Raw genomic sequence first — 24,383 nt, 5'->3', positions numbered from 1 at the left:
CAAACAGTTAATACCAACCCGTAGAGATTATTAATCAACATGTAGCCAGTTATACAACCCATGTAGAGATCTATAATCAACATGTAGCCCAGTTTACACCCTGTTAGAGATCTATATCAACATGTAGCCAGTTTTACACCCCGTAGAGATCTATAATCAACAGTAGCCCAGTATACAACCCTGTAGAATCCTTATAATCAACATTGTATGCCAGTTATTACAACCCTGTAGAATCTATAAATCAACATGTAGCCCTTTTTACAACCCTAGAATCTATAATTCAACCATGTAGCCAGTAACAACCCTGTAGAATCTATAATCAACATGTAGCCAGGTTACCAACCCTGTAGAGTCTATAATCAGACTTAGCCAGGTTTACAACCTGTAGAGATCTATAATCAACATTGAGCCCATTTTACAACCCGTAACTCTATAGATCAACATGTAGCCAGTTTACACCCTCTGTAGAGATCATAATCAAACATGTAGCCAGTTATACAAACCCTGAAGATCTATATAATCAACATGTAGCCAGTTTACAACCCTGTAGAGATCTTATAATCAACATGTTTAGCCCAGTTTTACAACCTGTTAGAGACTATAATCAACATGTAGCCCAGTTTTACAACCCTAGAGATCTATAATCAACATGTAGCCAGTTTTACAACCCTGTAGGAGATCTATAATCACATGTACCAGTTTTACAACCTTAAGAATCTATAATCACATGTAGCCGAGTTATACAACCCTGTAGAGATCTATAAATACAACATTGTAGCCAGTTATACAACCCTGGTCAAGATCTAAATCAAACAATGTAGCCCAGTTTTACAACCCTGTAGAGATCTATACATCAACATGTAGCCAAGTTATACAACCCTGTCAGAGATCATAATCAACATGAGCCATTATACGAACCCTGTAGAATCTAATAATCAACATGTTAGCCCAGTTTTACACCCTGTAGTAGAGATCTATATCAAACATGTAGCCAGTTATACAACCCTGTTTAGAGAATCTATAATCCAACCATGTAGCCATATATACAACCTTTGTAGAAATCTATATATCAACATTGTAGCCCAAGTTTACAAACCCTGTACAATTCTATAATCAACTGTAGCCAGTATATACAACCCTGTAGAGATCTAGAATCAACATGTAGCCAGTATACAACTTTAATCTATAATCAACATGTAGCCCAGTTTTACAACCCTGTAGAGATCTATAATTCAATGAGACCAGTTATACAACCCTGTAGAGATCTATAATCAAACATGTAGCCATTATACAACCCGTAGAGAGTCTATAATCAACATGTAGTCAGTTATACAACCTGTATAATCTATAATCAACATGTAGCCAGTTTACAACCCTGTAGAATCTATAAATCCAACAGTAGCCAGCTTATACAACCCTGTAGAGATCTATAATCAACATGTAAGCCAGTTTACAACCCTGTAGAATCTATATCAACTGTAAGTCTAGTTTACAACCCTGTAGAGATCTATAATCAACAGTAGTCCAGTCTCATCATGTTACACACAGGGTTATGTAAGAAGGTCAACTATCAGATGTTATTGATACCTGTCTTTTCAATAATACAAACACACTGATATACTTGATACAGCTGTAGCATTTACTATTCATTATTTGACAAGGTTTCTTATTCCCGCGCTGAGCAAAGGGTTTCGGGAGAACGTCTTGGAGAAAACTCCTCTTAATTGATAAAACATATGTTCTTGTCCTTGAAGAAGTTTTAAAAGGAATGAATAGGTCTCCAAGACAGGACAGAAGCAAGAGAGAGAAGAGTGAGAGTGAGAAAGAGAGAGAGAGAGAGAGAGAGAGAGAGAGAGAGGAAGATAGAGGATGAAGAGAGAAGAGAGAGAAAAGACTGAGAGAAGAGCTGAAGTGAGAGAGAGAGAGAGAGAGAGAGATTTGAGAAGAATGGAGGCAAGAAAGGAGAGAACTTCAAAACGTAACAGAACACCAATTTTATTTGAAAAGGGAATTCGTTATTGCTGCTGCAACACCTGAACTAAACAAAGCTGTGACTAGACAGACCAGAGAGACACAGAAGACACCAGAGAGAGAGAGAGAGCGAGAGAAGAAGGAGAAGCAGAGAGAGACAGAAGATGAGAGAAGAGAAGAGAGAGAGAAAGAGGACCAGAGAGAGAGAACAGTGTATAGGAGAGAGAGGAGAGAAAGGAGAAGAGAGAAAGAGAGGAGAGAGGAGAGAGAGGAGAGAAAGGAGAAGAGAGAAAGAGAGGAGAGAGGAGAGAGGGAAGCAGTTGTGCAGTGTCTTCAGTGGGTGAAACATAGTGAGAGAGGAGGATGACGTCTAGAGGAAGAGAAGGGACACTTACAGCGCTGGGTAGAAGCTGAGGGTGTAGGCCATAGCGTGACTCTGAGATAGGTGAGCTGGGACCGGACACCCCACTGTCCCCCAGAGACGGACAGGACTGGACACGGACAAACAGAAAGAGAGAGACACCAGGACAGATTAGTCCCTTCTAGTATGCAGAGACACACTAGTATAACAACGTTATAATTAAGCAATAAGGCCTGAGGTGGTGTGGTATATGGCCAGTATACCACGGCTAAGGGCTCTTCTTAAGCACGACGCAACGCGGAGTGCATGGATACAGCCCTTAGCCATGGTATATTGGCCATAGGTGCCTTATTGCTATTATAAACTGGTTACCAATGTAATTAGAGCAATAAAAATACATGTTTTGCCATACCCGTGGTATACKGTTTGATATATCACGACTGTCAGCCAATCAGAATTCAGGGTTTGAACCACCCAGTTTATAATCAGTAATAATGACACACTAATGATGTGAGCGTCTGTTACTACACGTTGTTGTTAATATGGTCTGTTTTCTTACCGGTTGCATGGTGGTACCCTCCTGTACAGGTTGCATGGTTGTACCCTCCTGTACAGGTTGCATGGTGGTACCCTCCTGATGCGAGGTGGCACCAGGCTTGTACATTACACCTGAGAGACAGAGAGAAGTCAGGAACAACATACTACAACACTGACTCTTGTTTACGTGTTAGTGTATAGCTTACCACTGTGACTCTGTTTACGTGTTAGTGTATAGCTTACCACTGTGACTCTGTTTACGTGTTAGATAGTACTATGCTTAACCATACTAGATGACTTCTTGTTTGTGTGTTAAGTAGTATATTGCTTCAGCCCACTTGTGGACTCTCGCTTTACGCTGTTATGTGGTATATGCTTACTCCCTGTGACTTCTGTTTACTGTTAGTGGTGTAGGCGTTACGCCCTGTTGACTCTGTTTTCCAGTTGTTAGTGTTGAGGGCTTGACCGCGTGGTTGACTCTGTTTACGTGTTTAGTTGTATAGCTTATCACTGTGCTCTTGTTTGCGTGTTAGTGTATAGCTTACACTGTGATCTGTTTTTTATCGTTGTTGTGTTATATGCTACTCACTGTGATTCTGTTTAGCGTGTTAGTGTATAGCTTACCCTGTGAGCTCTGTTTGCGTGTTTAGTGGGTATATTTCGGCGGTGTTACTTACTGTGATCTGTTTTACGTTGTTTAGTTGTTCGGCTTACCACTGTGACTCTGTTTGTGTGTTTAGTGTATAGCTACCCTGTGACTCTGTTTACGTGTTGGGTTGTATAGCTTACCAGCTGTGACACTGTTTCATGTGTTAGTGTATAGCTTACACACATGTGACTCTGTTTACATGTCCCGTGCTCTGTCAGGTGGTGAGTAGCTTTCCCCTGGGGATCTGGTGTTGTCGTGCTTAGTGTATTAGCTTTACACCTGTGCTCTGTTTACGTGTTAGTGTATCAGCTTACTCACTGTGATCTTGTTTTACCGTGCTTAGTCGCTATGCTTTACAAAACTGTGACTCTGTTTTTACGTGTTAGTGTAATAAGCTTACCACTGTGAACTCTGTTTGCTGTGTTAAGTAGTATAAGCCATTTACCCACTGTGACTCTGATAATTAGCGTGTTTAGTGTATGCTTACCATGTGCACTCTGCTTTACGTGCTAGTGTATAGCTTTAGCACTGGTGACTGCTGTGTTGGCGTGTTAGGTGTATTTTCTTACACTGTGACTCTGTTTTGTGTGTTAGTAGATGTGAGGCTTACCACTAGTGAACTCTGTTTACGTGTATAGTGCTATAGCTTCCACTGTGACTCTCGTATCTACCTCGTGTTAGTTGTAATAGCTTACACTGTGACTCTTGTGTTTGTGTGTTAGTGTGTAAGTTTGGCTTAGGCCTTCTGTGACTCTGTTTTACTGGTGGTTCTGTTGTATAGCTTACCATGTGCCTCTGTCTTCGTGTTATGTGTAATATGCCTTACCACTGTGACTCTGTTTACGTGTTTGTGTATAGCTTACCACTTGTGACTCTGTTTGTGTATAGTGTTTATGTGCTTCCTGTGTGACTCTTGTTTACGTTGTTAGTGTATAGGCTTACTGTGACTCTGTTATTCCGTGTATCGTGTATTAGCTTACCCTGTGATCTGTTACGTGTTAGTGTGATAGCTTTTACCAACTTGTGACTCTTGTTTGCCTGTTAGTGTATAGCATTACCACTGTGACTCTGATTTCCGTGTTAGTGATATAGCGCTTACGCCTGTAGACTCTTGTTTTCAGATGCCTTAGTGTATTGCTACACTGTGACTCTGTTTACGTGTTGTGTTGCTTACCTGTGACTCTTGTTTGCCGTGTTAGTGTTAGCTTACACTGTGACTCTGTTTGTGTGTTGTGTATAGCTTACCACTGTGACTCTGTTTGGTGTTAGTGTATATGGCTTACCACTGTGACTTTGTTTGCGGTTAGTGTATAGCTTAATTTACTTGTGACTCTTGTTTGCGTGGTTAGTGTATAGCTTACCACTGTGACTTTGTTTGCGTGCTTCGTGTATAGTTTACCACTGTGACTCTGTTTGTGTGTTAGTGTATGCTTACCACTGTGAACTCTGTTTACGTGTTAGTGTATAGCTTACCGCCTGTGGACTATAGTGTGCTCGAGGCCAGGGCTCATTGAGGTTGCTGCCTGGCTCTGCGCTGAGGTGGAGTTGTGGAGGATACGGGTGTGAACACTGTTGGTCCTGGCTCCCACATGGTGACATGGCTGAAAAACTGCTGTTGGGAGGTCCTTGGTTTGGTCTTGTCAACATCACCGGAGGGCCATTCACAAAGCCTTGGTTTGGACTTGTCAATGTAACCGGAGGCCCATTCACAAAGCCTTGGTTTGGACTTGTCAATGTCACCGGAGGCCCATTCACAAAGCCTTGGTTTGGACTTGTCAAACGTCACCGGAGCCCCATTCACAAGCCTTGGTTTGGACTTGTCAACGTCACCGGGGCCCATTCACAAAGCCTTGGTTTGGACTTGTCAACGTCACCGGAGGCCCATCTCACAAAGCCTGGTTTGGACTTGTCAATGTCACCGGAGGCCCATCACAACCTTGTTTGGACTGTCAATGTCACCGAGGCCCATTCACAAAGCCTTGGTTTGGACTTGTCAACGTCACCGGAGGCCCATTCACAAAGCCTTGGTTTGGACTTGTCAATGTCACCGGGGGGCCATTCACAAAGCCTTGGTTTGCATACGGATATGGAGGATATGGAGGAGAGGAAGAGACTGGAGGAGAGACAGTATTCTGGGGACCCTGGTTTGAAGACGGTATCGTGGATGGAGGCCCGCTAGCTGGCGGTCCTTGTTTCAGAGGGAGGAGTGTTGATGGTGGAGGGATGTTGTAGGAGATATAAGGACCCAGGTGTACATGTGGTATGTGAGGCTCTTCATTCAGACATGGTATAAGAGCTGAAGGTGATTGGTTCCTAAATGGGGGCGTAGGAAGACTGCTGACACCGCCCAGGTGTGAGTACTGTAACTGAACCATGGACTGAGGGATGTTATTAGAGGGGTTCTGGTGTGAGGCTGGGCCCAGGTTCAGACCCTGTAAGCTGGGTAGAGGGTCACTGGAGAGTCCTTGGGCAGCGGAACATCCAAGACCGGTCGGGGGTGTGGTTGCTGACCAGCCATTATGACACACCCCGGGCTGCCCGCCATCTCCGTAGCTCTGATTGGCAGCTGGATTGTCCATCTTCTCCCATGCTAGTCTGTGATTGGATGTATGTCACCTTGGAGGAGGGTCCTGGTACAATGCAATGAATAATGGATGAGAAACAGGTACATTACTGATTGACTAGTCATCTCATGATCATCTTCCCAATACAGAATACTAAACATTATCACCATCAACTCTAAAGTCACAGAGACACAGAGATAATGATACCAGGGTTTCAGAAAAATATGTTTTTGTGATTCAAGGTATTGAACAAGCATTATGACAATGCCTTAATGCACTGATCGACTGGGACCAAAAAACCTGACATATAGCTATCATAACATACATAGATCGGATAGGACAGAATTAACTTTATTGTCCCAAATTGTCTTAGACACACAGCACTGCTGTATACAAAATAGACACTGTACATTACACACTAGACACAATACATAGATTGCACGTTACCCTTACCATCATACACTTATCATATAGCCACATACATAATACTTTACATATTCCCTTAGTCTGTCAGTGACGTACTAATTAACACAACTCAGAAACATATTCATTGGCATGCATGGTATTCATAATSAAATATATAATTTAAATATTTCACCGCACCTTAGACATCGGTTGAAAAGGCTTTAGCTCTTACGTCAACACCGCAATGGCTCGTGCAAACCTGCCTCAAGTCTTCCGGATATCCTACCGCTGTCAATGTGACAGCGCCTGATATTTAGACCGCAAACCATGTATTCGTTGATTAATTTCCGCCCGGTATTCCAGGTGATGGATATGACATGAATSATATGTTCTGCGTTTGAAAATAATGTTCCGATTAGGATTTACATTGTAATTTGATGATCAGTTAAAATGAAGCGGTACAGGAAACGCAGAGCGCCCTCCCACATTTGACCTACGCTTTTATCACGTATTTTACGCAGGAATTGCGTAGCCAACGTTAAAATATTCAACACTAGATGGCGGAAACGGGAAACAAATGGGAATTTGCTACGGTCAATTTCACTGGGTTTAATAGTACCATATATATTATGGGGGGGAATTAATGCTATGTAATACAAATCTATTGAAGATTTTTGTTTTTTGCATTTTTGGTAGTGCCATAACCCTTCAGGTGCTTTAGAAGTAGTAGCACACGTGGCTGCCCATGTGCTACAATGCAATGGATATCCTGCTTTGCAAATTAAGTAGTTAATAAAAAATAATTTCCATACCATGTCATTTTTTGCTTGTCATTTTTTTGTTTGACCTACCATGTTTCCCAGTTGAGATCACCTTTGACAGGAGCCATTTCTTAGTGGTTGTGTCCTTGTTTACTACTTAACCCTTAAACCAACAGGCCCCGTAGGAACGCTGAATAACTGAATACTGAAGAACCCTCCACTCCACAACCACAGCTCTTCCCCCCTTCAGTTGAGGAATAAGTAATGAAGAGATTTCTCCTAAATGGCACCCTATTCCCTATTTAGTGCACTACTTTTAACCAGGGCCTATAGGGCACACCCTATTTCCTATTTAGTGCACTACTTTTAACCAGGGCATATAGGGCACACCCTATTTCCTATTTAGTGCACTACTTTTAACCAGGGCCTATAGGGCACACCCTATTTCCTACTACAGTGCATTTGGAAAGTTTTCAGACCCCTTCATTTTTTACACGTTTTCTTACGTTACAGCCTTATTGATTAAATTGATTAAATCGTTTTTTCCCCCCTCATCAATCTACACACAATACCACATAATGACAAAGAAAAAACAGGTTTCTATATATTTTTCAAATTTAGAAGAAAAAAAAAGAAAAAGATCACATTTACAGAAGTATTCAGACCATTTACTCAGTACTGTGTTGATGCACCTTTGGCAGCGATTACAGCCTTGAGTCYTCTTGGGTATGACGCTACAAGTTTGGCACACCTGTATTTGGGGAGTTTCTCCCATTATACTCTGCAGATCCTCTCAAGCTCTGTCAGGTTGGAGGGGAGCGTCGTTGCGCAGCTATTTTAAGGTCTCTCCAGAGATGTTCGATCGGTTTCAAGTCCGGACTCTGGTTGGGCCACTCAAGGACATTCAGAGACTTGTCCCGGAGCCACTCCTGCGTTGTCTTGGCTGTGTGCTTAGGGTCGCTGTCCTGCTGGAAGATGAACCTTCGCCCCAGTCTGAGGTCCTGAGCGCTCTGGAGCATGTTGTTATCAAGGATCTCTCTGTACTTTGCTCCGTTCATCTTTCCCTCAATCCTGACTAGTCTCCCAGTCCCTGCCGCTGAAAAACATCCCCACAGCATGATGCTGCCACCACCATGCTTCACCGTAGGGATGGTGCCAGGTTTCCTCCAGGACATGAAGCTTGGCATTCAAGCCAAAGAGTTGGTTTCATCAGACCAGAGAATCTTGTTTCTCATGGTCTGAGAGTCCTTTAGGTGCCTTTTGGCAAACTCCAAGCGGGCTGTCATGTGCCTTTTACTGAGGAGTGGCTTCCGTCTGGCCACTCTACCATAAAGTCTGATTGGTGGAGTGCTGGAAGAGATGGTTATCCTTCTGAAGGTTCTCCCATCTCCACAGAGGGACTCTAAGGCTCTGTCAGAGTGACCATTGGGTTCTTGGTCACCCCCTGACCAAGGCCCTTCTCCCCCGATTGCTCAGTTTGGCCGGGCGGCCAGCTCTAGGAAGAGTCTGGTGGTTCCAAACTTCTTCCATTTAAGAATGATGGAGGCACTGTGTTCTTGAGGACCTTCAATGCTGCAGAAATGTTTTGGTACCCTTCCCCAGATCTGTGCCTCGACACAATCCTGTCTCGGAGCTCTACGGACAATTCCTTTGACCTCATGGCTTGGATTTTGCTCTGACATGCACTGTCAACTGTGGGACCTTACATAGACAGGTGTGTGCTTTTCCAAATCATGTCTAATCAATTGAATTTACCACAAGTGGACTCCAATCAAGTTGTAGAAACATCAATTTCGAGTCTCATAGCAAAKGGTCTGAATACGTATGTATATAAGGTATTACAGTTTTTAATTGTTTATTMATTTGATAAAATGTCTAAAAACCTGTTTTCGYTTTGTCATTAAGGGGTATTGTGTGTAGATTGATGACGAAATGGTTTTATTTTTAGAATAAGGCTGTAACGTAACAAAATGTGTAAAAATGAAGGGGTCTGAATACTTTCTCTATTAATATTATTAATATTCATTCCATCCTCTTGGTCACATATATATTATTAATATTCATTCCATCCTCTTGGTCACATATATATTATATATATATATATATATATTATTAATATTCATTCCATCCTCTTGGTCACATATATATTATATATATTCATTCCATCCTCTTGGTCACATATATATTATATATATATATATATATTATTAATATTCATTCCATCCTCTTGGTCACATATATATTTATTAATAATCATTCCATCCTCTTGGTCATATGTACATTATTTGAATTGAGCATTGAGAACCAGCAGTGACATTTTTTTCCTTAAAGGCCCAATGCAGCCATTTTTTAATCTCAATATCAAATCATTTCTGGGTAACAATTAAGTACCTTACTGTGATTGTGTTCAATTAAAATGGTCAAAAATAAACAAAAATAGCTTCTTAGCAAAGAGCAATTTCCCAAACAAGAATGTTGATAGGAGTYAGGCCCGGTTAAAATTGTAGCCTCAGTTTTAGTTTTATCTCCCAATATAAAAATTGCAAAAAAARGTTTAAATGATTGAGTTATTGAGTGACAGGTTGGCAAAAAAATATATATGTTTCTCTGCTGCGCTGTGTCAGCACAATGGACCGGGTGAGCCACCGTGTGTGTAGGGGGGCTRTGGAAAGCCACTGGGCGGTTAGGTATGACTCCTTTGGGACTCCATAAAAAGGTCATCTGTCATCTCTGTGGTAGGCTAAGTAATAACATGATACACCTCCACCTGTAATATTTGATTTTGATTTATAAGGGCGGGGTCAAGTTTACCGTTGAAGCTGCTTCACAATTTTTATTTAAAAAAATGTAACCTTCATTTAACTAGGCAAGTCAGTTAAGAACAAGTTTGTATTTACAATGACAACCTACTCCGGCCAAACCTCGACGACACTGGGGCAATTGTGCACCGCCCTATGGGATTCCCAATCACAGCCGGCTGTGATACAGATACTATTAGCTAGCTAGCTGTAAAAAGTTTGTTATTAGCCTTAGCCTATTGAGCTAGCTTGAACCAGCCATGTCCAATCAATTTAAATTACTACAGGTGGACACCATATCAAGTTGTAGAAACATCTCAAGGATGATCAATGAAACAGGATGCATCTGAGCTCAATTTCGAGTCTCATAGCAAAGGGTCTGAATACGTATGTAAATAAAGTATTACAGTTTAATTGTTTATTCATTTGTTAAAAAGTCTTTAAACCGTTTTTTGCTTTGTCATTATGGAGTATTGTGTGTAGATTGATGACAAAATGGTTTTATTTTTAGAATAAGGCTGTAACGTGTGTTACCGCCTTATTCTAAAAAAATGTGTAAAAAGTCAAGGGGTCTGAATACTTTCTGAATGCACTGTATACAGAATAGGGTGCCATTTGGGATGCACACAGCGATGGAAGAAGAAGAGGAAGAGGAAGAAGAGGAAGGGGAAGAGGAAGAAGAGGAGGAGGAGGAGGAGGAGGAGGAGAGAAAAGCAGAATGGAGGGTAGGGGAGTAGGGGAGTAGAGGAGAGGTTGGTAATGAATATTTTATCTGTTCCTTTCCATGTCCCCAGTCCTAAGTGAATATTGATGATGGGGTCCAGGGCTGGAGGCTATGCTTTCAACCACATTGGTACGTTAACAGCTCTCTACCAAGTGCTGGTACATTAACACCACCAGGTCCCGAGGTTCACGGCCGGTCCTGGCTCTAGCTTCAGTATACAGTAGTATATGATACATACAGCCTTACCTATGAATTGCCCTGAGACCAGGTTGCGCACTCACACAGTGACCGTGTGGTTGAGTGTGTGATTACAGCTGGCGCCCATCGTACTATACTGGGTTTTATTTGTGTACCTAACCTCTATGCCATACAAAACCAAGAGACAGAGGGACACTCTGAGTGGCTTGTTATAGACTACTACAAAACACACTTATCATGCAGCACTTTACAGTGGAGGGGAGGCTAGGTCGCACAGGGTGGGAGGACAGGATGCTTGTCACAAATAGTACGTGTAGTAAAACTCTTCTTTATGGGGAAAGGTTAGAAAGAGTCGCTTGTCTTACATATTATAAGTACAGTACTCCTCTCATTTATAGGGTAGGTGGGAGGTCACACAGAGTGGGAAAAGGTCTCATATGTGTTAAAAGTCTCATATGATTGAGTACAATACAACTGTCACTAGAGGGGAGGTAAGATTGGAGAGTTAGGGAAGACAGGATCTCTTGTCTTGTACAGTACAACAGCTTATGGGAAAGGGGTAAGGTTGGACAGAGTGGAAGKACAGGGTCGCGTTGTCTTATAAGTACAGTATAACTGTAATTTATGGGGAAAGGCCCAGGGTACACCACGTTGGGAAATAGCATATTAATAGGGGTCAGAAGTGGAAGAGTATTTTCTTGTTTCTGCCTTCCATTGTCACTATGGATGTACACATCACCAAGAACCCTGTGTCACCTTTTCCTATTGGACACCTGTCTTCCTGTTTCCCACATCACTTGGGGAACACTTCAGCACTGTGACACCTCTTCCTACAGAACAGCTGCAGACACGCAGGGCTGAGCTTCACAGGAGAGCAGAGAGTGAGAGAGTGAGAGAGTGAGAGAGTGAGAGAGTGAGAGAGTGAGAGAGTGAGAGAGTGAGAGAGTGAGAGAGTGAGAGAGTGAGAGAGAGAGAGAGATATTTGGAGTCAGTTCCCGTGGGAGGGGACAGTGAAAGCCAGGTCATGGAGAATCATGGCTCATTCTTTTAAACGTGGCTAAATTATTCACTGGCTGTTGGTGGAGAGGTGTTTTAGAGGAGCACTGGAGATTAAACCAAGGTCCAACAGAGGTAACTCTGCAAAACACACAGAGAATACACACAGAGATAACACGAGAGACACACAGAGACTAGCACAGAGAACACACAGAGAGACTGAACAGAGAGACACCCAGAGATGCCACAAGAGAGCTACAGAGAGACTGCACACAGAGCTGAACAGAGAGACTGACACAGAGATACACACAGAGATACACACAGAGTACAAAGAGACGCACAGAGATACACACAGAGATACACACAGAGATACACCAGAGAACCGAGAGACACACAGAGAGACAACACAGAGATACACAACAGAGAGACACCAGAGACACACAGAGATACACACAGAGATACACAGAGAGACACCAGAGAACAGCACAGAGAGACAGCACAGAGATACATAGAGATACACACACACACAGTTCATTCACTCTGAAAGCTGTTTTGCTACTTGTTCACTGTTGTAGCGGAGAATCATATTTAGATGTTATAAACCATATGAAACAAACATAGTAATTCCAGAACTCTTCAGTGATTAATGCAGAAACAAATGAAAACTGAGCAACAGTTATTAGATGTTTGAGGCTCCAAGAAAAGCTACAACTATAACTGTGCCTGTTTGGGTGCTAATTATTTTATGACATCCAGACAGCGAGCTTAGCGAAGTTAGTTAGTGTTACTGTAGTTAGTTAGTGTTACTGTAGTTAGTTAGTGTTACTGTAGTTAGTGGGTACTGTTTTATTTAGTGTTACTGTATTGGTTAGTGGTACTGTGTAGTGGTTACTGTAGTTAGTTAGTGGTGTACTGTGTTAGTTAGTGTTACTGTAGTTGTTAGTGTTCTGTAGTTAGTTAGTGTTCTGTAGTTTGTGTTACTGTAGTTAGTTGGTATTGTAGTTAGTGTGTTACTGTAGTAGTTAGTGTTCTGTAGTTAGTTGTGTTCTGTAGTTGTGTTACTTGTTGGTAGTGTAGTGTTAGTGTTACTGTAGTTAGTTAGTGGTACTGTAGTTAGTTAGTGTTACTGTAGTTAGTTAGTGGATGGAGTTAGTTAGTGTACTGTAGTTAGTTAGTGGTCTGTAGTTAGTTAGTGGTCATGGTGAGGTACTGAGTTAGTGGGTACTGTAGTTAGTTAGTGGTACTGTAGTTAGTTGTGTATGTAGTTAGTTGTGGTACTGTAGTTAGTTGTTACTGTAGTAGTAGTTAGTGGTACAATAGTTGGTTAGTGGTACTGTAGTTGTTAGTGGTAACTGTAGTTAGGGTAGTTGGTTAGTGGTATTGTAGTCAGTGTTACTGTAGTTAGTTAGTGTACTGTAGTTAGTGGTACTGTAGTTGGTTAGTGGTACTGTAGTTAGTTAGTGGTACTGTAGTTGTTAGTGGTACTGTAGTTGGTGTTACTGTAGTTTGGTTAGTGGTACTGTAGTTAGTTAGTGGTACTGTAGTTAGTTAGTGGTACTGTAGTTGGTGGTTACTGTAGTAGGTTAGTGTACTGTAGTTAGTTTGTTGTTTACTGTAGTTAGTTAGTGGTACTGTAGTTGTGTTACTGTAGTAGGTTAGTGGTACTGTAGTATGTTTGTGTTTGTACTGTAGTTAGTTTAGTGGTACTGTAGTTAGTGTTACTGGTAGTTGGTTAGTGGGTACTGTAGTCAGTGTAACTGTAGTTGTTGTGGTACTGTAGTTAGTTAGTGGGACTGTAGTTGGTTTAGTGGTCTGTAGTTGGTTAGTGGTACTGTAGTTAGTTAGTGGTTAGTAGTTGTTAGTGGTACTGTGGTAGTTAGTTAGTGGTACTGGTAGTTAGGTGTTACTGTAGTTGGTTAGGTGGGGTACTGTAGTTGGTTAGGTGGTACTGTAGTGTTGTTAGTGGTACTTTAGTTAGTGTTACTGTAGTTAGTTAGTGTTTCTGTAGTTAGTTGTGGTACTGTAGTTAGTTGTGGTACTTTAGTTAGTGTTACTGTAGTTGGTTAGCGGTACTGTAGTTAGTTCGTGTTACTGTAGTTGTTAGTGGTACTTGTGTAGTTAGTTAGTGGTACTGTAGTTAGTTAGTGGTACTGTAGTTGTTAGTGGTACTGTAGTTAGTGTTACTGTAGTTAGTTAGTGTTACTGTAGTTGGTTAGTGTACTGTAGTTAGTTAGTGGTACTGTAGTTAGTTAGTGGTACTGTAGTTGGTTGTGGTACAGTAGGCTGTGTTACTGTAGCTATGTTCTGTAGGCTGTGTTACGTAGCTGTGTTACAGTAGGACGTGTTACTTACTGTAGGCGGTGTTACAGTAGGCTGTGTTTACTGTAGGCTGGTTACTGTAGGCTGTGTTACTGTAGGCTGTGAAACTGTAGGCTGTGTTACTGTAGACTGTGTTACTGTAGTGTGTTACTGTAGGCTGTGTTACTGTGGCTGTGTTACTGTAGGCTTTGTTACTGTAGGCTGTGTTAGCTGATGTACGAAGGGCTATATAAAATAAACTTGATTTGATTTGATTTGTGTTACTGTAGCCTGTGTTTACTGTAGACTGTGTGTACTGTAAGGCTTGTGTAACTGTAGGCGGTGTTACTGTAGGCTGTGTTTACTGTAGGGCTGTGTTACTTGTAGACTGTGTTTACTGTAGGCTGTGTAACTGTGGCTGTGTTTACTGTAGGCTGTGTTTACTGTAGGCTGTGTTACTGTAGGCTGTGTTACTGTAGGTGTGTTACTCTATTGCTGTGTTACTCTATGCTGTGTTACTCTATGCTGTGTTACTGTAGCTGTGTTACTGTAGGCCTGTGTTGCTGTGGCTGTGTTACTCTATGCTGTGTTACTGTAGTGTGTTATCTGGCGAGTATGCTGTGTTATGTAGGCTGTGTACTTGTAGGGCTTGTGTTACTTGCAGGCTGTGTTACTGCAGGCTGTGTTACTGAGGCTGTGTTACTGTAGGCTGTGTTACTGGTAGGCCTGTGTTTACTCTATGCTGTGTTACTTGTAGCGTGTGTTACTCGTAGGCTGCTGTTAGCTGCAGGCTGTGTTACTCTATGCTGTGTTACTGTAAGGCTGTGCTTACCTGTGGCTGTGTTACTGTATGCTGTGTTACTTAGGCTGTGGTTTACTGTAGGTGTGTACTGCGGCCTGTGTACTGCAGTGTGTTACTGTAGGCTGTGTTACTGTAGGCTGTGTTACTCTTATGCTGTGTTACTCTGCTGTGTTACTGTAGGCTGTGTACTGCAGGCTGTGTTATTCTATGCTGTGTTACTGTAGGCTCTGACAGATGCCTGGAACAAACAAAATCTCATCGGCCCCAGAGAACAACTACGCTGGGAGAGGAGAGGTGGCCCACCTGACAACGCTCTGACTGGAAAACACATCTTGTGCACCACACACGCATACAATACACCACACACAAACACTCTACAGGTCCTCAAGGAAAGAACTCATTTTGCCATGGCGACAAAGGAAGTGGAAAGGAAGTTTGGGCCTTAGGGTACAGCTTGTCTGCACAAGACAATCCCTCGATGCACACATACATCAGTACAGTAAAAAGTTTGGACACGCCTACTCATTCAAGGGTTTTTCTTTATTTGTACTATTTCTACACTGTAGAATAACACATCGTTTTGATGTCTTCACTATTATTCTACAATGTAGAAAATAGTACAAAAAAAAAACTTACAATGAGAGCACAGGCAGCTAGAAGCAGACAGACAGAGACAGACAGACAGACAGACAGACAGACAGACAGACACAGACAGACACGACAGACAGACAGACAGACACATTCTCACCACATGAAGGTTCTTTCTAGAGGGGCGTTTCCTTAAGAGACATACTATATATTATGTATATGCTGTGACCTCGCCGTTAACCTTCACTTATCCTATCCTTTTTGACCACTGATTGGTGGACATTCTATCAGGTTATTTTAGATGCATGGTTATAAAAAATTGCGATAACCACATTGGGGAAAGCTAAGATGTTGGGAAAATAGCACATTCAGATTCCCACTGAGTTCAGTGCTTGAACAGCGCTGAGCATGCGGACACACACACACGCACACATACCACACACCCCTAGAGGGCACAGTCGGTAATGGGCGATCTTAACATCATCCTCTATCATCATTACAGCTGAAGGAGATCAACTGTCCCAGATGACTCTCTCACACACACACACACCACACACACCACACACACACACAACACACACCACACACACAACACACACACACACCCAACACACACACACACAACCTACCATACACACACACACCCCACACTCTCTCTCTTTCGCTTTCTATCTCTTTCCACCTCTCTCTCTATATATATTTTCTCTCTATCTCTCTCCCTCTCTCCTTCATCAGGGAATCTGGGATGGATGAAAGCCAGTCTTGTGACCAGCTGTCTGTTACCATTATAATATACCATCATCAGGCCATCCCATAGACAATGATAGAGGCCTCTAGTGGTCAAAAGTCTGTATTAGCATTGGGCAGTGCCATTGAGAGCTTCCACTATTTTAATGTAGTCAACATGGTGGGACTTCCAACTTCATTGGAGTCATGTCCAACCGGGTCATCAGGAGGGATCAACCAATCATGGAGAAGAAAGTTGACTACTTAAAAATGGAGATTGCTTCAATGGCGCTGCCCATGCTGTCACAGACTCTACAATGGCACAGATACAAAGATGAGTCTCAGTCTCAGATGAAATGGCAGCCATATGTGTCCCTGTCAGCTCCCTATTGGCTCCTCTGGCAACCAAGCCGCAAATGGCTGATTGGACTGTGGATCATTAGGCGCCATTTCATCTTTGCCCATTGGTTAGTTAATCCAGAACAATCCTCAGGGATGGACAGTCCACTTGGTTGAAGTGTCTGTCAGAAACTCTGTCTCTGTACACACAGGATAGTGACATCAGCAACTCTGTGTACACACACAGATATTACTGGCATTTAGCTCAGTTCAATGACCGTTAAACTTAATAAAGGCTCCCTCTGTGATACTTAAAGTCGTTTTCTGACCATGTGACGCCTAATGAAAAATAGTATAGTATTCACTGTCGTGTTATTGCGGACTTTACTGTAGTATTCACTGTAGTATACTGTARTATTTACTGTAGTATACTGTAGTATTTACAACTAACTGTAGTATACTGTAGTATTTACTGAAGTATACTGTAGTATTCACTGTGGTATTTACTGTAGTATACTGTTGTATTTACTGTGGTATTTACTGTAGTATGCTGTAGTATTTACTGTAGTATACTGTAGTATTTACTGTAGTTTACTGTAGTATTTACAATTAACTGTAGTATACTGTAGTATTTACTGTGGTATACTGTAGTATCCACCGCAGTATTTACTTTATCATTTACTGTAGTATTTACTATAGTRTTTACTGTATAATACTGTAGTGTTTACTGTGGTATACTGTAGTATTTACTGTAGTACACTGTAGTATTTACCGTAGTATACTGTGGTATCTACTGTGGTATACTGTAGTATACTGTAGTATTTACAGTGGCATACTGCAGTATTTAATGTGGTATTTACTGTAGTGTATGCTGTAGTATTTACTGTAGCATTTGCTGTAGTATACTGTAGTATTTACTGTAGTATTTGCAGTATACTGTAGTATCCTGTAGTATTTACTGTAGTATACTGTAGTATTTACTGTAGTATACTGTAGTATTTACAATTAACTGTAGTATAAATACTTTCGTAAAATAAAACTATACTATAGTAATTAATGTAGTGTTTTTGCGGATTGTAGTGTACTGTAGTATTTACCATAGTGCTTGTGTTTTATCTTCAACATAGAAGTGGATGCTTTGTCCTTCAGGAAACCTTCTGGAGAAGTACTAATGGAGAAGTACTAATAGAGCAGTCTGGTACGTCTGGAGTCCGTATGAGAACGGACAATAACTTGTAGGGAACACAATATGATTCTATACTTGGCATGTAGGTTTCTTACTTATGGGTGGCACATATTGCGATATGGGGGAGGGGAATGGGCAGGGTATATGCAAATTTAAATACTGGAGTATTTACTATAGTTTTTTAAAAAGTGTTGTGTTTTTGCAGACTGTAGTGTTTTTGTGGACATTACTGTAGTATTTACTCTAGTGTTTTTGTGGACATTACTGTAGTATTTACTACAGTGTTTGTATTTGCTGATAATACTGTAGTATTTAGTGTAGTATTCTACAATATTCTATAGTAAGCACCATACATGATCGAGGGATACTACAGTGTGTAGTATTGTATTCTACAGTTTACAATAGAATTCTGTAGTATTCTATAGTAAACTGTAGTATTTTTTCTGTGGATGGGGCTGATGCTTTTTTATTTGAATTCCTGGATTTCCCCTTTAAATGCATCGTTTTCCCAGATTTGGGAAGTCAACAGTCTTTAATTGGGCTTCTTATCTTGTATCTGGTCTGTACAGTATAACACAGAGTAGCAGTTCAGGAACGTAGCTGGAGGGGAGGACAAAGAGCATTAGTGCATTAAGGAAGGTTAAGTTAAAGTGCTAGACATCAACCTAGTAATCAACGTTTGAGAGGGAGGCTATCCATGTCACTATCTCAACATCTTGCTGCTGAGGTTAAACATCAACCTCCTAGTAATCAACGTTAAGGAGGGAGGCTATCCATGTCACTAACTCAACATCTTGCTGCTGAGGTAAACATTCAACCTCCTAGTAATCAACGTTTGAGGAGGGAGGCTTATCTCAAATGTCACTAACTCAACATCTTGCCCCTGAGGTAAACAACAACTCCTAGTAATCAACGTTAGGAGGGAGGCTATCTGCACTAACTCAACATCTTGCCTGAGGTAACACATCACATCCTGAGTTGAACTCAAATGCAACAACCAACTGAGTAAGATTAGATTGAAAACACACATGTAGGTAGGTTCACAGGCTCTCTCTCTCTCTCTCACACACACCAAGACGACGTTTTTTGCATTTTAAAGACAAGCTTTACATTGGAAATGCCATTGGTCATGAACCTATGACAACCAGGAGAGTATAGTGGCCTTAACTTTAGTGTAACGAGTGCGTTGAGAGTCGGGAAGCAAGTTCAGGGAGTGCATGTTTTAATAAATAACCACAAACAACTGGACCAGACACACAAACAATGACCACGACCAACACAAACACATGCACCGACGTGAAAACAAAGTCCAATAACACCTGAGGGGGGAAAACAAGGGGAGTGACAGATGTAGGGAGATAATCAAGGAGGTGATGGAGTCCAGGTGAGTGTCATGAGGCGCAGGTGCCGCGAGACGATGGTGACAGGTGTGCGGGATAATCATCAGCCTGATGAACCTAGAGGTTTAGCTTGACATTTAGAAGGCTTTTATAAATCCTTTTTCAGCTGCTACTGTAACATGCCTGGTGTATATCAGAGGAAAACCTCTGACAAAGAAATAGCTGGTAAATGACCCAACATGTTGATTGCGTGTATTCTATTATCTATAATGTTACTTTTCAAGTTGTAACCTGTTGTTGTTAAGTTTTCGTTCTAAACCAGAATACTATCATGTGATGATCTGAGTCCTCCACACATAGTATATTCAGAGGTTTCTCCTCATTTTCTCCCTTCGCTCCTCTGGCTGCCCTTGCTGCCCGTCATATGAGCGTCACGGTGGAGCTCTCACAAAGCCCAAGGCTGCCACAACACACTCCGGAGAGAGAGAGAGGCGCGTGTGTGTTGTGCTTGTGTGTGCTGGTTGTGTTTGTGGATGGTGGTTTGTTATGTTTGTGTTGTTTTGTGTGTGTGTGTTGTGTGTGTTGGGTGTGTGTGTGTGTGTGTGTGTGTGTGTGTGTGTGTGTGTGTGTGTGTGTGTGTGTGTGTGTGTTATGTTGATGCCTAGGGGTCTGTCTGATTGAGGTCTATGTAATTGTCCATAGGCCTATCGTTGCCCACCCTGACGGACAAACTCAGAGCATGTGAAAACGGTTTTCCTGCCAATAACGTCTCTTTCCACTCCTGAGGTCGGAATGAGAACACGGTCACATGGCAGGTAATTAGTTTGACTCCCAAACCACATACACACACACACACACACACTTTTTTACCACTTCTTCACTTGGTCATATACAGTACACACTGTCTCTCTCGATATGAAATGTAATCAGTGTGAAATGGCTAGCTAGTTAGCGTTTCGCTAGTAGCGCTCAATCGGTGACGACACTCGATCTGAGGCCTTGAAGTAGTTGTTTCCTTTGCTCTGCAACGACCGCGGCTATGTGGAGCGATAGGTAATGATACTTTGTGGGTTACGGCTGTCGACGTGTTCAGAGGGTCGCTGGTTGGAGCCCAGGATATGGACTGAAGCTACACAGTACACTCTCTCTCTCAACATACTACCTCACAACATCGTATTTGAATGTTGTCTTGCACTTTGTTGATAATACCTTTGTTATTCACTTTCTGAAATAATGTGTCCCTGTAAGCTAACCAAAGATAACCAGGTCCCAAATCTGTTTGTGCAGTCTTACCAGAAGTAGCAATGATGGTAGGAGTTGACAAGAGAGCACAAACAGATCTGGGACCAGGTTAAAACAATAATTTAACCACCACCAATGTTTTTTTCCACCAACACTTCACATATGGTTTCACCCCCCGCCCCCCCAGATACCTAATTACGTAGAAATAAAATTACTAGAACGGACATTCCCATTCAAGTTAATGTTCTGTCATTATTTCTATGCCTAATTAGTGTATTTTTCCCTAGTTTGGCTCAGTGGCTGAGACTACACAACTATACAACGCATCAATGGCTAATGAAGTTACTTTGGTCACCTGAGTACCATAGAAGATTCTAAAGAGAAAGGGAACCATAGAAGATTCTAAAGAGACCAATAGAAAGATTCTAAAAGAGGACCATAGAAGATTTAAAGAGAACCCATATGAAGATTCTAAAGAGAACCATAGAAAGATTAATGATCTAAAGAAAAAACGAGAAACCTAGAAGATTCTAAGAGACGATAGAATTGATTCTAAAGAGAAGGAACCATAGAAGAGTCCTAAAGAGAAAAGAGACACATAGAATATCTAACGATGAAATGGGGAACCATAGAGATTCTAAGAGAAAGAGAACATAGATTCATAAATAGAGAATAGAGAACCATAGAAGATCTCAAAGGACAACCATAGAAGATATCTTAAAGAGAACCATAGAAGATTTAAAAGAGAAAGAGAACCATGAGAAGGATTTCTAAAGAGAAATGCCATACGACTTCTAAAGAGAAAGGGAACCATAGAAAGATTCTAAAGAAGAAAGAGAACCTAAGAGATATTCAACGAGAAAAGAACCATATAAGATTTCTAAAGAGAACCATAGATGATTCTAAGAGAAAGAGAACTATATAAGATTCTAAAAGAGAACGATAGAGATTCTAAAGAGAAAGAGTACGATAGTTGAAGATTCATGAAAGAGAAAGGGAACATAGATGATTCTAAAGAGAACCATAGATAGATTCTAAAGAGAACCATAGATGATTCTAAAAGAGAAAAGGGAACCATAGGATTATAAATATTATAAGAGAACCATAGATGATTCTAAAGAAACATAGATGATCTAAAAGAGAAGGAGAACCATAAGATAAGGTGATATCTAAAGAGAAAACATGAGAGAAGCCCTTGAAGACTCTAAAAGAGAAAGAGGAACCAGATAGAAGATTCTAAAGAGAACCATCAGACAATCTTAAGAAAAGCACGAACCAACGAAGATTCTAAAGAGAAAGGGAACCATAGATGATTCTAAAGAGAAAGAGAACCATAGAAGATTCTAAAGAGAAAGAGAACCATAGAAGATTCTAAAGAGAACCATAGACGATTCTAAAGAAGCCCACATGCCATGTGAGTCTGGGCCAAACTGCCTCTCTCTGACCAAATGTTCCCAGAGGGGGGTTTTGTCTTGTGTCTTTGACTGTTGAATGATCTCATTTATGATTGAAGAAGAGAAAGCGATAATGAGTGTGTTTGGAGTCTGATGAGAGATGCTGAAAGTGTTCAAAGAGTCCAGGGTCCGTATTCAGAAAGCGTCTCAGAGTAGGAGTGTTAATCTACTTTCAGGCCATGAATGAAACAATGACTGCTTTTTAAATCCTTCTAAATAGTTGCTAAATGGTTGCTTTTCTCTCTCTCCTCGTCCATTCATGTCTGGTCTACCTTAGTCATAAAACACACCATTCAAAGCCATCATAGCAATCCCCATCATTTGCGCATCCAATTTGTCATTGTTGGTTAACAGCAGGTGGGTGCTGCTAAATGGATGGTGAGGTGAATGTAAAGTGTTGTGAGACCAAGTGGAAAGACGCAATATATATGAAAGCCATAACAGCCAAATGAAACCAATTCAATTAGGTGAACATTTCACAGTCAGACAGAGTGAAGACTTTAAGCATTTATTCTACTGGCAGTGGGCCATCCCTACAGATGTTTTTAAGCACACACACGCAGGGCAGGCTATGTAGCAGAGCTTGTAGTGGGTTGACAGCAGGGCATGGTTGTTGAGTGAGGAGTGTATACCGGGGGGCTTGCTTCCTGTCTTGCGTTATTAATTCCTGATGTTCACAGTTGACCTACCGTTCACACTACGAACTAGTCTGGGATGCTGGGCCGTAAATGAATGTGTGTGATAGCGAGACAGAGGGAGCCTATCTATTATTTGAACTATCAAACCATGTTTATGTATTTTGTAGTATGGAAGTCAGGTGTCATTCCATGAGACAGTTAAGGTGAAACAAAGGTTATTAACCGTTCATACTGATAAAGCCCAATAACCTGTACTGTAAATACAGTACCTGTAAATCTAGCTTTGGCCCTGCACTCAGGTAATAGCAAAAGACTGGCATAGACCGACAATAGACTGTCTCCCCTCACCGCCTTCACAGAAAACAATTCCCTTTTATACCCAGGGCCGCTTCAACTAATGTGTAATATAGATAATTTAGTCTTGGAGAATAAAGGAGAACAAAGCAGCAAGGAGGCTCATAGAGAAACACAAAGAGAGAAGACAGAGAGAACACTTCTCTGACAGCCATATAATGAGTCTATTTGAAGATCTCACATCATTTTATTGTCTTTATCTTCTCTTCAGTTCTGCTCTGTTCTGTGTGCTTTAGACGAGAGGACTGCCTTGGAAAGAAAAGCTTGGAGCGAGCACAGGTCTCAAGTAAATTACCCATGTTTATTTATTTTGAGACGTCGCCCGCCGCCCTCTTAAGCGGGCCACCCTCTGGGTTTCTCATCGACCCGACTGCCGTGCGCCAAATCTCATTCAGATGAGACGCTCTTGCCTTGAAAGACAAAAATAAAGAGTCTCACGCTTGAAAAAGTGTTTTTATAACGAAGAAAAAGGAGGGGGTTGAGCAAGGAGGAGGAGGGGAGGGAGGGCAGCGGCGACGGGTAGAGAGGAGAGAGATAAACTAAGAAGCGCCTGGAAGGAGACGGAGAGAGAGGGAGAGATGGGGGAGGGAAGGAAAGAGAGAGATAGACTTCAGACTTAAACCAAGACCCAGACACAGTCTGAGAAGCAGACAAAGAGGAAGAGAAAGTTGGGGACCTTCGTTGGATTAGTTGGAAGCTGGGATCAGAGCTCTAGTTAGCTGGAGCCTCACAAGGACATGAACAGAGGGGAATAAGATGATAAACTAACGAGGGAGGGAGGGAGGGAGGGAGGGAGGGGGGGGATCAGAGGGAGGGAGGATGAGATGAACGAGGGACGAGAGGAAGAAATGGAAACGGGTATGAGAGGGTCCCAGGGGATTAGGAGGGGAGCAGGATTGCTCGGTGAAGTGCACCCCCCACGAAGAACCTCGACAGGGGGGCACAAAATCTCTCTACCTACCCCCCACAGAGAGAGGGAGAGAGAACGAGAGAGCGAGCACAGAGCAGAAACATAGAGATGGAGACTAATATAACTGTTGAAAAGGGCATATGCAGCAAATAAAGTGTGTATCGGGGTTGGGGGGAGGTGGGGTTGGGGGTGGGGGGAGGTGGGGTTGTGGGGAGGTGGGGAAGGGGGGGTATTTCTGGAGATGTTTGAATAGCAGGGGGTCTATATTTTCCATAGCCCACTTCCCTCATATCTTCATATCCTCCACTCCTCTGTCTCCAGTCATTTCAGATACTATTCACTAAATGGGGTGTATGGGGGGTGTATTATATGTGGTGTGTACAGTATCTGGATCTAGAGTAGATTATGGGAATATAAAGCTGAACACTGTAAACTCTGATGAGACCCTTCCAATACACCTGATTGGGAAGGTCTTTTCTCAAGGTTTCMTGGTTAGATTGGTCTCTTGAAGAGCTTTGTTGTATTAAATAGCTTGTTTCAGC

The 24,383-nt window shown here is 41.8% G+C and overlaps 1 protein-coding gene across 1 annotated transcript in view; it reads right to left on the bottom strand.

Moving 5' to 3' along the window:
* Window positions 1–6,967, bottom strand: part of LOC112071300 (protein transport protein Sec24C) — a 25,538-nt gene extending 18,571 nt beyond the window's left edge. The window contains 4 exon segments of the mRNA XM_070439335.1: window positions 2,367–2,462; window positions 2,892–3,001; window positions 5,476–6,148; window positions 6,686–6,967. Coding sequence (XP_070295436.1) covers window positions 2,367–2,462; window positions 2,892–3,001; window positions 5,476–6,097 — 828 coding nt within the window. The 5' untranslated portion in view covers window positions 6,098–6,148; window positions 6,686–6,967.
* Window positions 6,968–24,383: the final 17,416 nt, after the last annotated feature.

Source organism: Salvelinus sp. IW2-2015, unplaced genomic scaffold (genome assembly GCF_002910315.2).
Source record: "Salvelinus sp. IW2-2015 unplaced genomic scaffold, ASM291031v2 Un_scaffold1572, whole genome shotgun sequence".
NCBI lineage: Eukaryota > Metazoa > Chordata > Actinopteri > Salmoniformes > Salmonidae > Salvelinus > Salvelinus sp. IW2-2015.
This window is presented reverse-complemented; position numbering and strand designations above follow the sequence as displayed.